The sequence below is a fragment of the Micromesistius poutassou genome, assembly GCF_964030765.1.
Source record: "Micromesistius poutassou genome assembly, chromosome: 11".
NCBI lineage: Eukaryota > Metazoa > Chordata > Actinopteri > Gadiformes > Gadidae > Micromesistius > Micromesistius poutassou.
Genome location: NC_140281.1, coordinates 10,612,902 through 10,629,778, shown reverse-complemented (window position 1 = coordinate 10,629,778; position 16,877 = coordinate 10,612,902). Strand labels below are relative to the sequence as shown.

The 16,877-nt window shown below is 41.1% G+C and overlaps 1 protein-coding gene across 1 annotated transcript; it reads left to right on the top strand.

Annotated features, from left to right (window-relative positions):
- The first annotated feature begins 69 nt into the window (after nt 1-69).
- nsmaf (neutral sphingomyelinase (N-SMase) activation associated factor) lies at nt 70-16,789 on the top strand. The gene is made up of 31 exons (XM_084475594.1): nt 70-113; nt 1,112-1,198; nt 1,372-1,450; nt 1,577-1,638; nt 1,972-2,008; nt 2,269-2,319; nt 2,716-2,787; nt 3,095-3,142; nt 3,468-3,520; nt 3,875-4,004; nt 4,202-4,273; nt 6,280-6,388; nt 6,793-6,969; nt 7,826-7,905; nt 8,226-8,316; nt 8,832-8,895; nt 9,283-9,334; nt 9,468-9,588; nt 10,077-10,208; nt 10,301-10,343; nt 11,007-11,173; nt 12,486-12,597; nt 12,943-13,001; nt 13,127-13,194; nt 13,599-13,666; nt 13,775-13,898; nt 14,237-14,320; nt 14,523-14,673; nt 14,778-14,880; nt 15,008-15,117; nt 15,522-16,789. The coding sequence occupies exons 1-31, from the start codon at nt 76-78 to the stop codon at nt 15,614-15,616; spliced, it is 2,739 nt and encodes a 912-aa protein (XP_084331720.1). The 5' UTR covers nt 70-75; the 3' UTR covers nt 15,617-16,789.
- The last annotated feature ends 88 nt before the right edge of the window (nt 16,790-16,877 follow it).

Here is a 16,877-nt window from a genome sequence, read left to right as displayed (position 1 = left end):
CGCAGCGTTTCCGTGTTTACAGCGGGCTGGTCTGAGAGTACGGTGTACAATTGCCAGCGATGGTGCGCAGCAGCCATGGCATTTCTGAAAACAAAAGAGCGATCTAAAGAAAGGTGAGCACATTGACAACTCTCGGAATCAGCACTTACTTGAACATGTGGATTGTGTCTCGCGTTAAATGTGCAAGATGGGGTTTAACAGTGGCTACTAGGCCAGTGGCCGGAGGATGCTTGGTGATATGTGGGGATTTCTGTATAAGCGAATTAGGTAGGCTACTTTTCTTGTAATGGCTGAATTCAATTAAGTATAGAATGTCTTGTGTTTTCAGCAATGTTGCTCCTTCTTAATTGACTTGGTCAGTACAACGGGTCAAGGAACTATAAAATTATTGATAACAATAGTTGAGTTTTAAGTTAAGCATTCATGCATGGATCTGTTCCAGAAGAAGTTGGGGTTCCTGGGCCGATGGCTTAATTGTTATAATAACGCAATTCAATCCAACATTCTGTAGCTAAAACGGGATTGTTTCCTGAGATGAACTGTGGCATGTAATTCTGCTAGACCTAGACTTCCACAACAGGAAAATGTTAGTTAAATACAAACACTATGTCAATATCGTAGGCTCATGTTGCCAGGCCCACTGTTGATATGTACATTCGAAACAGAAACTTATATTGATTAATATTTAAAGTGCTGCATTAAGCAATGTGACGAAAATAAACAATAATTATGACATTTAATCAACATTTGTCACTTGGTAAACTGACACACCTAACCCAAAAATATATGAACCTGACATTACCAATGCTGGTAAGTGATATCAGCCTTTAATGTGGCAGATAACAAAGTTGTTGATAGGCTAAAAGCATTGAATCCCTCCACTGCACAATTAGAGTAACAGTCCAAAGGGATACCTGATGCCAGCACACAACACAACTTGATGACTATCTGGTTGCAACAGCTGGCTTCTCAGCCAACTGGTGCTCACATGAATTACATGATTATCACCTCCCTTATCCTCATGCCTGGTTAGGCTTGCTTGGCATACTACACAAGCCTATTGCTGTATCTTACTTTTGTTTTTATCCCTTTAAAACCCCCCTTTTTAAAGGTTCTCCCTGTTGTTGCTGGACCTCGAGGAATACTACTTTGAGCAGCACACAGCTCTGCAACTTGGTGCAAGCTCCACAAAGGACAGGTGAGTAATATGTGAACAACAATGGTTTTATAAGTGTTTTGTTGATGTTAATAGCAGTGTGTTCTAAGCATGATGAACTGTTCAACAGGTTAGAATGTAATCAGCATTGCAGAGACAACATGACATCAGCCATGTTTTAAATGCTGTGTGTCATTATATATTCTTTATTTCAGAAAGGTCAGAGGCTCATTCAAGGTTTGCTCTAAATCGCTCATATTTGATCCTGAAGACTTTGCTGAGCCAATATTAAAGGTGTGTGTTCATTTATCTGCGTACATTGATGTCTTTTCTTAAGAGCATCTTAAGAACATATCTAAAAAGTGTTGTTATTGTCATAATCTAAATTGTGCCGGCCCCTTCCATCGTTATCCCCTACAGATTCCTCTCAGGGATTGTAAGAAGATTGAGGTGGTGGACCAAAAGGAGAAGAACCCCTTTGAGTGAGTTCTGCTCTGCCATTGGGTTAGGGTTAGGGTTAGAGAGAGAGGTTTACAGAAGCTTCTTTTATTTAGCCAAGCTGCCAAACTGGTAGGACAAACCAGCTGTGCATCAGCTGAGGCTGCAAATCGTTGTAGGTAAAGGTTACTAAAAAGTTTCTGATATAATCTTGAAAGAAAAAAAGCTATCTCCTATAAACCTAATTTATATCATATTCATCCAGTGGTAGATAACTTACCCATCAATTCACAATATTTATTTTTTGATATTATGATTGATTTCATACTCTAAATGTTGTGAATCTTATTTATTTTTTATCTTAATTTCTTCCACAGCACCAAGCCACCGACCATCTCTATTTTATGCAGACAGGTGTGCCTTTGACAATATGTTATTTATTTAACTGATGCATTGTTTTTATCATCTTTATCGTCATTATACTACCACACTCTGTGTGTGTGTGTGTGTGTGTGTGTGTGTGTGTGTGTGTGTGTGTGTGTGTGTGTGTGTGTGTGTGTGTGTGTGTGTGTGTGTGTGTGTGTGTGTGAATATATCATTTCCTGAATAATAGAGAGCTCCATAAGTTCTAAATTATTCTGTCAACTTTAACATGACTGTAAATCTGATTTCAGGCCAATTATATGAAAGAAGACAATGTCATTGCGCCATACAGAATCGAAAGAGTGAGTTGAAACTTTGAAAATGGCAATTGTCTTTCTGATTTTCCATGCTCAACATTTGTACAAACACAAATTGACACCCCAACCACCGTTAAGTGGTTTGAATGAACATGCTTGACTTGCTGCAAGTAATAAACTCGGCAATCAAAGCAAGCATGAAATGGTGATTTGTCAATCCGCAAAGCTTGAGTACTGACTAATCTGGTAGAAAATACTGTGGTTGGTTCTATGAATTGCTATCACAGAAAGCGTTACCACAACATATTTACCTCTCTATATCTTTTTAAAGCGAGTCATAATAAAGATTTGGGCATTATGTATTCTAGAATAGGAGATCTTATTTTTCATGCATGTGATGTTCATGTACCCCTCAATATGAACTGCACGCTTCCCTCACAGGGGGAAAAGAGGTTTAACTTTCAACTAGAAGTTTGGAATAAAACAGAAGATGTTGTCCAAACATTGCTACAGGTACATTTCTCATGATTATTGATTGACCTTTTGCTGTCTGCTTCAGCTGAAGGTTTTTGCCCCGTGTGCTGGAAAATGTATATTTTGTACTTTTTCTCAAGCCAATGTAAACAGATAAAATTGCTGGCTTGTTTGACTAAAATTACAAAAAAAAAAATTGTTGTATGAATAGGATGTTGAAAATAACATGCTGTTATCTTATTCTGCCTTCCATTTGCCCATGTTGATGACACAAATGATTATCAAATGAACAACAGTGTATTATTTTGTCTATGTGATTGCTTATTAAATACTGTGCCCTATTCAGCTCCACAGGGCATCCTGCCTAGACAAACTGGGAGACCAGACTGCAATGGTGAGTCATTAGCGCATTTCAACCCCCTTTAACAATACTGGTGTTCATCTGCTGGAACAGTGAATAATATTACGTTATTTTTATTGGTGCTTGAGCTTTGGATATTTAAAGCAAAGCTGCAAGAACTTTGTCTGTTAGATTGAATAAAGCGCAAATACATACTTTTTTTAAAGATATGAAATGTGGTCAGGGCGTGTTTAGGATTTAAAGGGGTTCCAATAAAAAAATATATTATTCAAATAAAATCCCCATATTGTATTCCATTACTTTTATTGTGTATCACATACTAGTATTATAACCAGTCCTGATGTTTGTTTCTTTTTAGATTGAAGCTAATTTACAATCACGACTGGCGAGATCGTCATTTGACAAACACAGGTATTTCAATGATGAATTATTATTTACGATGTTGACGTAGCTGGGACAGATGGATGACCTGAATGTAGACACAAAAGTAAATGCATACCCAAAAACGCTTTGCAAATTCGTAAAAGAAGCCAGTTTTTGAGGAGCTTTATCACAGATTACATTGTAGGGTGATGGTCCTATATGTCGAGTCAACTTGCACAATTGGCATTCTAACGATACGTTTAAAAGTTTTAATGTGATCTTTATGGATATTTGGTTTCTGCCTTACTATTTATTTACTTTTCATATCACACAGTGTCTTTGAGAACTCTGAAACATTAACTATAAGATTACTATTAAATTCATCATGATGTTTTCTTCCAGCTTCCAGAGCGTGTCAGAAAGCCCCCACATGGAGTGTGCTGCGGAGATGGTCCTGCCTCTGGTGTCCAACCCCGGGCACATCTGCATCACGGACGAGGGCCTCTACTTTCAGCCCCTCAACGGATACCCGGTGAGTCCCCCTGTATTGGACACACCGTGCCTACACTTACTCCATCCGCTCACTTTGTGATAATCCAGTTACACAGAGAGTCATGTGTGGCTATAGGTTAAAAAGACACACAAGCTGTTACACAACCGTAGACTCTCCATCACCTACGGTTGTGTAACAGCTTGTGTGTCTTTTTGTCATTGGTTTTTAAAATGTAGGAACAGGTGATTCAGATCAAGCTCCACCAAGTCCTGAGGATCTACAAAAGGAGGCATGGGCTCAGGCCACTGGTGAGTGATGGACGTTCACGTTTAAAGGGTCAGTAGAGTAGTTGCTAATATTCAAAATACATACACCAACATCCTACTCATATATAGGAGTAGCAAGGATGTTAGGAGTCATTACTGTGCATAGGAATGCACAATCTTGATATCCCTCTTCAGTTATTCTTCTTCCGAACAAACTTGTGCAATTAATGTGGCCAAAACTACCAAACCAATCGATTCCATTCAACTTCTGTCACGGTCTAGGTCCATACATTTGGGCAATGACTTTTCCTATTTGTAAACTTTATACTTTGAGATATTCTACTTTTAAAATACTATTTTTTACACTGGAAGTCAATGGGAGGACGGCGGAACCGTCCGCCCATTCTCTGACACTTACTACTTACAGACTTTGTAACTTGCTACATTTTTTATCGTTAACCTTCTTTCAAAGGTTTAACAAATCAAGACACTTGTATCTTCAGTAATTTGAAAACAGAATTTCGATTACCTTTATACTTTTTTCATAATCACAGTTTAAGTTCCATGTCCGCCTCATTTTCAGTTGGTCTCATTTACCCTGAGGGAGGAGCGCGAGGACGTGCAGGCAGTGTTGCCAGATTGGGCAGTTTTTGACGCTCAATTTGACTACTTTTAATCACGTTAGGCTGGAAAAATGAGCATTAGGCGAGTACATTCAATTTCGGCTGGTTTTAAAAAGAACTGGCGGGATTATTATAATTCTTTCTACAAACATCAATCAATACCATACCTTTCATATGGCATATAATTTGTGCAGCTAGTACTACTACGACTACAACTACAGCCACAGCTACAGCTACTACTACTACTACTACTATCTTCCAGCTTTGACAGTATTACAGTTTAGCTTCCAGCTTTTGTAAAAATGTATTTCAGCACTTTGCTTCTTCTGGTAATGCAATTCAGCGTCAGTCAGTTTTCAATTTCAGCTTCCAGATTTTTCAGCAGTGCACAGCAATACGTTGACCTTTCAGATTTTTCAGCAGTGCAGGGCAATACATTTTACCTTTTAGATTCAGTTTAATTCATTTTACATTTCTGCATTTTTAGCAATGCTTTGCGCTTTTCATTCAGCTGTTACTTTATTTGTTTCCAACAATTTCATTTTTTAAAAATGGTGTGCATGTTTACATTGTTTACTCCATTTAGACTTTTGAACTCTGTTCAAATCCCTTCACTTGATTTAAGCCATTTAACGTTTCTTTATGTCTTAATCAATGTGGCTTTATTAAAACATTTTTCCAACCTCACATTGTACTACAGCACTCACCACATTTTCTGCAGGAAATGCATTTTCTAGTATTGATGTGGTTGATGTGATTTACATTTTAAGAAGCATATCTAACTACCTCCCTCATCTTACCCACAGAAAACAGATAATTGTTCAAAGGTTGTGCAATTAAGAGAAGACAAGAGACTGAAGTTGATGGTTTCTATGTTCAGTGTCTGATTTCTGTCCAACCATAACTCAACTCATCCACACTCAACTATCAATCTTTGCGTTGGCTATACAACCCTCAGCTGAATTGATCTGAAATATGGTTATGGTTCTTAGCAGATGCCTTAATCCAAAGCGACATGCAAAACGATCATAAAGATCACAGGCATTTCTATACACATTAATCCCTTATGCGTGGGATTACATTTTCTACTTCATATTGTTGTTAAGTTTGGCTTTTGAATGTTACAACAATAACACGCTTTTTTTTTAAAGTTACATGACCATTGTGTGGTATAGGAAATGCAACAATAATATTTATACAAAATAGGATAATAATAATAGGATATCAAGACAAATTGTGTTAAAAAGACACCATCCAGTGATTAGTCCTTCGATAATTTCCAAGGCTGGTGTGTGTGTGTGTGTGTGTGTGTGTGTGTGTGTGTGTGTGTGTGTGTGTGTGTGTGTGTGTGTGTGTGTGTGTGTGTGTGTGTGTGTGTGTGTGTGTGTGTGTGTGTGTGTGTGTGTGTGTGTGTGTGTGTTGCAGGGTCTGGAGGTGTTCTGTACAGAGAACGACTCGTGCTCTGACATCTACCTGAAGTTCTACAACACAGCTGACCGAGATGAAGTCTACTACTACATCGCCACTTTCTTGGGTCGGTCCTCCACGCAAGAGCCCTTCATTTTTTTCCTAATTCTTAATTTAAGCGTTTATATTCATATTTTCTAATTTAGCATCAAATGACTTGAGAACTAAAGCAGAATTAAAGCAATAGAAACTTCAATGCTGCGTGAGATGGCACACAGCAGTTTTTATTTAGAAATAATCAAATAAAAACAGTGTGTTAACATGCTCAGTTAAAAAAAACAATCACATAAATACAAATTGATTAAAAGGGATTGATCATTAAAGAGATATGTTAAAAAAACAGAGGACAGAGGGGGAGGTCACCAGTCGTCAACAAATCACACATACAATGAAATCAAAGCGCGCAATGTTATCTTATTTTGTATTCACCTTGCCAAAACAACATACATTATTATTATTTTCCCGCTGCAGAGAACCACATGATGGAGCACACGGCGGAGAGCTACATGCTGCAGTGGCAGCGCGGCCACCTCAGCAACTACCAGTACCTGCTGCACCTCAACAACCTGGCCGACCGCAGCTGCAACGACCTGTCCCAGTACCCCATCCTGCCCTGGGTGCTGGCCGACTACACCAGCCCCCAGCTAGGTAGCTGCGTGGCTACCATACGTTAGCATGCTGGGGGCGTTAGAGATACTTCATTTCACAACCAATTGACTTTATCGGTTTATTGGTTCATTAAGAGAGAAAAAACAACCCCATCTTTGCAAGATTTGGATGTGAAAAAGCACATCAGTGTGTTGATTATTTTATTATATATTTTGTAAATTGTGTATGTGTGTGGGAGGGGAAAAAAAGGAATTATTAATTTATTAAAGACCGGGTAAACCAAAAATAATTATGGGTTTTGAGTTTATAATACCACAGGAAAATATATTATTAACCACCCTGCCAAATTTGAAGGACTAAAAAAATCGCGAAGTATATAAAATTATGCTTCAAAGTTGATGAAAAATGAGCAGTAATCCCTGGCTCAGGACGGTGGGGGCGTGTGCGCTGCAGGCCAGGAAACCACGCCCATCACCGGAGAGGTCCAACGGGCAAGCTAGCTGCAAACTGACAATTCAAATCAGACTCGTGAGCGGTAAAACCATAGACGGGTGAAACCACAGAATGCTAGTGCGCGGTTAATGTATTTATACCTAGAGGGCAGCAGGGGGCGGGTTTATGTGAGTAGGACCGCTTTACGTAACGCGGTCCTCGATGTAGACCCGCCCATTTTAAACCTGCACACAGAACATTCTCTGAGGCCTAGCTCCTCAAGGAAATGATGAATGGGAAAAAAATTTTTTACATGTTTTGAGGGACACATTTAAGGCCTAATTAATATGATAAGAAGAAAAATACTGAATTTGGTTTACCCGGTCTTTAATTAATTAAAGATTATTCATTTCAATTGATTGCCAGTGTGTCTCAGCTATGAACCATCTGCTTTGTTTCATAGATTTGACAAACTCTGCAACCTTCAGAGACTTGACCAAACCCATCGGTGCGCTAAACAAAGAGAGACTGGAGCGGTTACTGGTAAGAATGTCTTAGTTTAGTTTGTTAAACTAAGTTTAGGTTTAATACTCGTTTTTAGTCTCATTGTTCAGTTTGTACATCGTTTTTGCTTTAAGGTATATTGTACCACACACTACCAGGCCTTTCACCCCTCAGCCTCCATCCACTTCACTTTTAAACATACAATTAAAAACAAGTTGTGCCACACGATTCATTTAAATCATGTCTCTGATACAACGCTCATCGCGTCTAGCCCTGTCCTGTCCTCTCACTTTAACACGACTAGCCTGCTACGCCCGGAACCACTGTGTCTCAGTCTCTCTGTGTGTCTCGGCCTGCAGGCCCGCTACAGAGGCATGCCAGAGCCGTCCTTCATGTACGGCAGCCACTACTCGTCCCCAGGCTATGTCCTCTTCTACCTGGTCAGAGTTGGTACGTGGGTCCCCCTCAGCTCCACCTCCTCACGCCCCGCCTAACGTCTAACGTCAACACAAGCGCCTAACGTCAACACATAGAACAATGTCATCACAAGCGTATCGAAAACCAATGAGGAATAACGCACACTGGAAGTGACTTTGGATAACTGCTAAATTACCAAATAGGAAAATAGTCCAGTGTGTTATGTGTCTTGGATTATTGCTTCTTTACATTTCAGCATAACATAGTGTTTTCTCTACATCTTTGTTGTCACTTAATACTGTAAAAAGAGATGATGTGGGGAGTAGTGCAGTAAATGCTGTTGCAAATGCAACAGCGTTCCTTAAAGCTTATCTTTAATCAAGCTTGATTTCTTGTTTAATTCTACTCACAAAATGTCTTTGTTGTGTGTTTGCTTAACCCAATAAACAAATGCGGATCTTCCCTTTGTTTAAATCCTTGTTTGAACAAGGATATCCTTTGTCCTTGTTTTATGCCCTTTTGAATCCTCTCTCTTTGCTCCTGGGCAGCTCCTGAGCACATGCTGTCTCTCCAGAACGGACGCTACGACCACGCAGACAGGATGTTTAACAGGTAGGAGTCGTATCGCCTCCACCAATCACACTCCTGCTCATGAATATACTCATGGCTCCGGAGGCAACCGACCAATTACCAGCCTTCTCCTTTACCATCAACACTTTCATCCTCAACTAAATATCAGGGGGTTACAACTGGTATTCAAAATACATGGTTTAGGTTGTGTCTCTGTGTGTTTGTGTTTTTTCATGTACTTCCTATTTTTCATAAAATCGTCGAGCGTTGGTTTTGGGAACTCAAAGTCATGTGCACACAGGAAATACAAAAAAAAAAAAAAGTTAAGTAAAGTAGGGTAAAAGTTAAGTAGGGCATGTGAGTCATTTGAAAACAGTTTTTATCAGCGGTTATACATTCAGCGCTTTAATCAATGTGTATCCTCAACAGTATCCACGAAACGTGGAAGAATTGCCTAGAGGGTGCCACTGACTTCAAAGAGGTGAAGACAGAACTGTCATTTCTTGTCATCATGGGTTACTGTGTGTGAATTCATGATTTTCCTCATTATAGAATATTGCTGTAACATAAGAAAAGGCTGTGAATGCGCTGCGTGTCTCCCGTCTGTATCCCAGTTGATTCCGGAGTTCTATGGGGACGATCCCAGCTTCTTGGAGAACAAGTTTAGCATTGATCTGGGAAGGAGGCAGAACGGAAGCTCCATCAATGAAGTCAACCTGCCGCCCTGGGCCTCAGGTTTCTGCTGTCCTCCTTCTCCTCAGTACTAGATGGTATCAGCAAGATGAACATCATCTTGTGTTGTTTCTTTGAGAACATTTACGTTACTAAGAAGTGTACTTGTCAAACCTTTTATACAATCATTAGCATTATTATATTTCTATTTCATGTACTTGAATACGGGGACATGTTATCGATATTGTACAAAAGCATGCAAGATTGATTGTATTATTTTAAGATATTGGAATAATTCTTTAAAAGTAATTGGTTCAATTCCGTATTTAAATATATGTGTAATGACATAGAGGTCCCATACAACATACAGGTGCCATCTAGCAAAGCAATACTCAGACAATAGCACTTTTTATGAGTCTACACAGCGAAATGACTCTTTTCAACTATTATGTGAAATAAAATCCATTTGCGTACGGAAAAATATGTTCGGTAACTTTCAAATGCATTGTGTCTGATGCATTGTATCAATAATACTGTCTTGCTATGTTCAGACGCTGGCGATTTCCTCCAGAAACAAAAGATTGCGCTGGAGAGCCAATACGTGTCGGAGAACCTCCACGAGTGGATTGACCTGGTGTTTGGCTTCAAGCAGCGCGGCTGTGAGGCTGTGGCATCCCATAACGGTAGCAAAGAAGCCTGGCCCTTTTTTGAGCGCCATGCAAACCAGAATGTACGTCTTCAAATGTTTCATACCTTTTTTGTATCTTTCTCCCAGTGTTTCACCCGCTGACCTATGAAGGTGGCCTCGATTGTGACAGGTACCAAAACCAAAATGCCATCCTTACATAAGTAACATAACTTCGTAGACACACGTCTATCGTAGACATGTATACATGGACGCCGCATTGGCCTCTGGATCGTACGACAACTCTGTCGCCATATTGGAGAGGCCAAGACTGGCTTGTAGACATACAAGTAATCCGGGACGCTGCTGTTTTTCTGGACAAAAAGCGCTACATTACGTTGACATTACAACAAATACAAAAAATATACAGTACCATTTTCATTTAATTTTTTCTATTATAATGTAATATGAATTAATATGAATATAAAAATGAAAAATGTTCCCAGAAAAACTGCAGATCCCCGTTTTCTTGCATTTGTTTACAGGCCAGTCATGGCCTCTCCAAAGTGATGGTGATGTTGAAGCATCGAAGCTTTCAATGCAGCCTCAATGTAAATAAGTCCATGCTGGTTATTGCCACTGCAGTTTCTGATTGGCAATAATGGTGACGTTGTGCGCTATACTTATTATGGCAAGTGATATCACCTGGTACTAATTCTGTCATTCTTCTGTCCCTGTGGTTTGGGATTTTGGTGTGTGTGTGTGTGTGTGTGTGTGTGTGTGTGTGTGTGTGTGTGTGTGTGTGTGTGTGTGTGTGTGTGTGTGTGTGTGTGTGTGCGTGTTCTTCCTCGCTAAGCATCGACGACCCTGACCAGAGGATCGCTATGCTGACTCAGATCCTGGAGTTCGGCCAGACCCCCACCCAGCTGTTCACCGTCCCCCACCCCCAGAGGATCACCCCCCGGTTCCACAGCATGACCCAGAGCGCCAGCACCTACTCCACGCTCAGCGACATGTCGTCAGGTACACACGCACACACGCACGCACGCACACACACACACACACATTAAAATTTCCCCGTTGAAGATAAGTATTAGATAAGTATTATACAAATCTAGGAGTAGGAGGAGTCATGTTTGGGACATTGAACACTAATCAACAGTCTAGGGATCGACCGATATGGAGGGTGTAGGGTCGATACAGATACCAATTTCTTTTTCATCAGCCTCACGTCTCGTACCCACTGCACACGTCCGTCGACGGATCTCATTGACTTTACATGGGACGCTCCCGAAATGCATTGTGGGTCCGTCAAATCGGCTCCGTCTCTTGCGTCCAAAAGTTGAGAAAAGTTTAACTTTTCAGGCAGCGACGGATCCGTTGGCCAATCAGATCGCGTTATACGCAGATCGTGTTTTACCCCATGCGTCGGACACGCCCACTCTCTTCCATCGACGGACGTGTACAGTGGGTACGAGGCGTTAGCCGATGACCGATACCGATTTTCTGGAGCCGAAATTTGGAGCCGATACTGCTTTTGCTCCCTCAATTTACATCATACAAATAACACAGTGATGATTGCAAATGTTACAAGTCTCAATTTAAAAAAGGAACATTTATTGAACTGTCTGTAAATCATGCCGGGAAAAAAAATTAAAAAAAAAAATTAATACAAATTGGCCGATGCCGATACACGTAAAAAACGCAAATATCGGTCGATCACTACAACAGTCAAACTGTAAGTGAACCATAGTTAGCCTAAGAGGCTAGTTTACATCTGTTTTCCCCTGCCAGCAAAAGGCAACCTGAAATTACAGAAATAAAATGCATGTATAAACAAAGATTAAAAAACAACATAGGTGTCTATCAAGTTCACAGTAAACCAAACGCTCCTCCATGTATTCATGAGGAAGTTCAGTTTCAGTTACACGGAAGGGTGTATGGGTGGGGTTAATATTTATATTTTAAATAGTTTTCCCTGTTTTTCTTTTTTACCATGAATATTTCAACAAATAATAGACATAACACATTTCACACATTACATAAAGTAGACTTTTGGGAGAAAACTGTTGACCCCTCTAAATTAGTTTAGATTCTAAACTATTACAAAATCACTGCTCTTTTGATGAGCAATCATGTAGTGGCCCAATGAATTGTTTTGCATTTGCTTTAACTTTGCTTTAACAATTCAAATGATCCGAACCCTATCAGACTGACTCCCAAATACAACAAATAAAACAAAACTTGATAGCAGCATTTTGTTGGTTCCACTGCTTCTGATTCATGACGGTTGTGGCTCTACTCCCCTGGGATGGGTTGACGTTGGTTTTTCCAGCCTGCTCCAGTGAGGACACTTCGTTTGAGGACCTGACGGAGGAGAGCAGGAAGCTGGCCTGGGGGAACATGGAGCAACTCAAAATGCTCTCCACCCATAAGATACACAAAGAGTGAGTCCACACACAAAGATGTTTTGCATTATAAAACTGCTTGCATACTTTAAATGATAAGGGGAAGAATAGTTTGAACTTGAATATTTGAGATTTGTGATCATTGTTTTTTTCTTTGGAACTGTATTATATTTCAATATTGAAATGCATATAACATACAAATATTGTGAAGTAACAGATATGTGTGCATTGGTGGAGTCCACCTTTTTCATTTTGTGTGTGTGTGTGTGTGTGTGTGTGTGTGTGTGTGTGTGTGTGTGTGTGTGTGTGTGTGTGTGTGTGTGTGTGTGTGTGTGTGTGTGTGTGTGTGTGTGTGTGTGTGCGCGTGTGTGTGTGAGAACATAGGGCGGTGACTGGAATCGCTGTGACTCGAGATGGAGCCTCCATTTTCACCACATCACAAGGTCTGCTCGTTATTATTTATGTCGTTTTCCGACAACTAAGCGCAAAAACACTGTAAACCTTTAAAAGTCTTGAGTCTATTCAATGTGATTGTGACCCTTTCTGTTGTGTCTTTGTTCTTCCCTAGATTCAACCATAAAAATGTTCTCTAAAGAGCTGAAGGAATTCCAGAGAAGCATGTCTTTCTCCAACATGGTATGCAGAAATATGCTACTATAACTGCATTCATTTCGAATGAATGGCTCAACACAAAGCCACTTTTGGTCACGCGCACAAACACACCCACACACACACACACACACACACTCACAGAGCGCATGTGTTGCGCTTGTGGATGGTCATCTATATAGGTGTCATCTTCATAAGTGATGACTGTCTGTTTTTCTATAAACTATTTTTCTATTTGTTCTGAAACCTTTATTTTATAATGTCAACTGCGCTGTAACATCCTTTAAATGTAGGACAACCCAACCATCAAATGAGCTTAGGCTAGAAACCTTGTAAGCCAGACTTCTGTGTCATGTGCTTACTGTTACAATGTTCTTTGTATTGTCCCTGACAATAAAATCAAATGCGTAAATAAAGACGATTTCCCACAGGCCTTGTCTTCATGCCTGATGCTCCCGGACGATAACATGGTGGCGTGTTCATCCTGGGACAACAACGTGTACGTCTCATTTTTGATTGACTGTGCGTTTGTTTGTTTGCCTTGTTTTTCATAGTCATTTTATTTGGCTATGACGTCAGTTTATTGACACCGCTCCCCCTCCCCCAGGTACTTTTACTCTATACCTTACGGCAGGCGGCAAGACACACTGATGGGTCACGATGACGCCGTCAGTCAAATGTGTTGGCACGCCGACCAACTGTACACGGCGTCCTGGGATTCCACTGTCAAGGTAGGGGCACACCATGAGGACGTCACTATTTGTCATGCAAATGTATTCACACTAAAAGATGGCTTTTACCCAAAGCGACTGTCGACAATGGCGACAATCATTCATACACACATTCACACACCGACGGCGGAGTCAAACACACACACACACGGCGGCGGCCGGCTCGTCGGGAGCAGTTAGGGTTAGGTGTCTTGCTCAGGGACACCTCGGGAATTGAACCAGCAACCTTGTATTGTCAGATCTGGACAATAACGTGTCATCGTTCAAAAAGCAGTATATTTGCATCAGTTTGCCAGCTATGGCTTAAACGTGTGTTTTGATTTGTTTCTGTGTCAAAGGTTTGGCTGCGGGATCCAGACAACCAATCCGGGAGCAAGCGGTGCTCCTTAGAGCTGCTGTACGAGTTTGAACACGAGTCCGGGGTGAGCGCTACCGACGCTTTATTTAACAACCACATCAAACATCGCCGCGGGCTGTCATGTGTCATAAGTGTGTCATAAGTGTTCTCAGTCAGATCAAACAAGGCTGAATTCAATGAAGGAACTGTCAGGCGGAGACAAACAGCACTTTGTCTTCATTCCATGGTTGATTCTAGAGTGCTAACCCATTTTGTTTTGTCCTTAGGTGAACGCCGTCGCTCTGAACCCGGCGGGCACCATGCTGGTGACGGGATGTAAGGACGGCACGGTGGGCATCTGGGACACTGGGAGCTATGGGTTACTGCAGCAGGTCCAGTGTCACTCCGGGACCATCCACCACATCTCCTTCAGTTCTGGTGCGTGTGTGCGAAAATCAACTTGATTTCACCTCTACTCAATCATCACCTTTTAACGTGCTGAGCAGCCCCGAAATGTAACCCGCGAGCCTCTGCCTCCTCAGACAGCAGGCACGTCCTGAGCACCGGGGCGGACTGCTGCCTCAAGGTCATAGACGTCCAGACGGGCACCGTGATGTCATCAGTGCGAGCCGAGGAGGAGATGAGGTAACGTAGCGCTCACCAGAGAGCCCGTCTGGGGCACACGTCTTTATCGATTGAACTGGGATTCAGCGTTCTCCAGTTGGTCCGATGTGTGTTTTGATTTGATTTGACCTGGTAAATCTCGTCCCAGGTGCTTCTGTTGGGACGGGAACACGGTGCTGTCTGGCAGTCAGTCTGGTGACCTGCTGCTCTGGGACCTGCTGAGCAACACTGTCACCAAGCGCATCCCCGCACACTCAGGTGACCGCACACACTCACCGCAGCATCTGGCTATCTCCTCCCTGTTGTAAAGCCAAGGTTATTCATTATGCATTGTTTCACAATACATTGGATGAACAGATTGGGCAAATCTGCAATACAATAAAGATAGGACTTTGGAGAGAGAGAGAGAGAGAGAGAGAGAGAGAGAGAGAGAGAGAGAGAGAGAGAGAGAGAGAGAGAGAGAGAGAGAGAGAGAGAGAGAGAGAGAGAGAGAGAGAGAGAGAGAGAGAGAGAGAGAGAGAGAGAGAGAGAGAGAGACTTATCGAAAAGTTCTTCATAGATTGAACAGCTGATGCTTAAGGTCCAGGACACACTTGTTGCCTGATTGATGTGTACATACTCAATATATCTATTTTATATGTAACTTGTGTTTGTGGGAACAGGTGCAGTGACGGCGATGTGGATGAATGAGCAGTGCAGCTCAGTGATCACAGGAGGAGAAGACAGACAGATCATCTTCTGGAAGATCTCCACATAACCCACCCCCTCTGCTGTGGTCCACCAATCAGCTGCCGGGACAGAGCGTCGTGCCGTCTTCCAGACCGATGGTATTTGAAGGGAGGAGTCGACTCGAATGCTTTTAACACTGCTGACTGTAATGGCCGCAGCACTCTGCTTGCTCATTGGCTGCTAGAAAGGACCTTAGAACTTGCTATGGCTCTCTGGTGCTCCTAGGGGGCGCTATATAGAAAACCAAAAAAAAAAAAAAAGGTATCCTTCAGTTCGTTTGCAGTCACCTGATCCTGACTTTTTAGCCTACAGAATGGTTTCAGGGCTTTTATAATGTATGGTGTTTGTTTGTTTGTTATTTTCCATCTCAGGCTTTTGGATGTTTTTTTAAGTAGATGTAGTTTAACTGTGTTGATGTGGTTTATTTGCTCTTTATTTAACAGTTTTTCTATTTTATTTCCTGTTTCCGGTTTATCAAATTATTTTCACATACCATGACAACATCAGCATAGTTGTGTGCATCATTTCATGGAGGAAGTTGATTAGCTTGTACAAAACTTACAAAAAGAAGCCTATTCAAATACATTATATAAACAGAATAAAATAAATACCTATAGCTTTTATTCCTACTCTACTAGCCACACAACTACACACATACACGAGGTGTAATACATGAAAACTACAACAAGCCACAATACTTTACTCGGTCAATATCTAGTCAGTAAACCTACTATTGACTTCAATGCCTGCACTGCGTGTGTATGGAGTATTAGTCTGTTTACATTTCTTGCGCAAATCTCAATCCTTCACACTTTTGACCCGACATAACAAGGTAAAATGATGACAGATTTGTAAAAGTGTTGACGCGGAAAATGTGGTGCATGGATTTGGAGGATAGAACAGGAGGTGACCGCTCAGTTGCCTCTGTCCATAGAGGAAACATGTTTATATAATTGTTCCAGGCCTTATGTTAGTAAGACCCACAGTAACCAACCGTGTACACGAGTGTAAATACACACGTGAGCAAAGGATTGTGATAGCAAGTTGCACATGGGGAAAAGTAGGAGTACGTCTTGCAAACTCACAATCATGCAGTCTTTACAGTGTAAGTGCATTATACATATTTGTAGCGATATAATTGTTTTAAGTATTTCACATGCAAATATAACTATTTTTAATAAAAGCTTCTATATATCGTGGAGATGTTTGCATCCATTATTGATGATCTTCCTTACAGACCATACCAATATTCTGATATTTATACATCTTGTATCTCTAAAAAAGTGGTG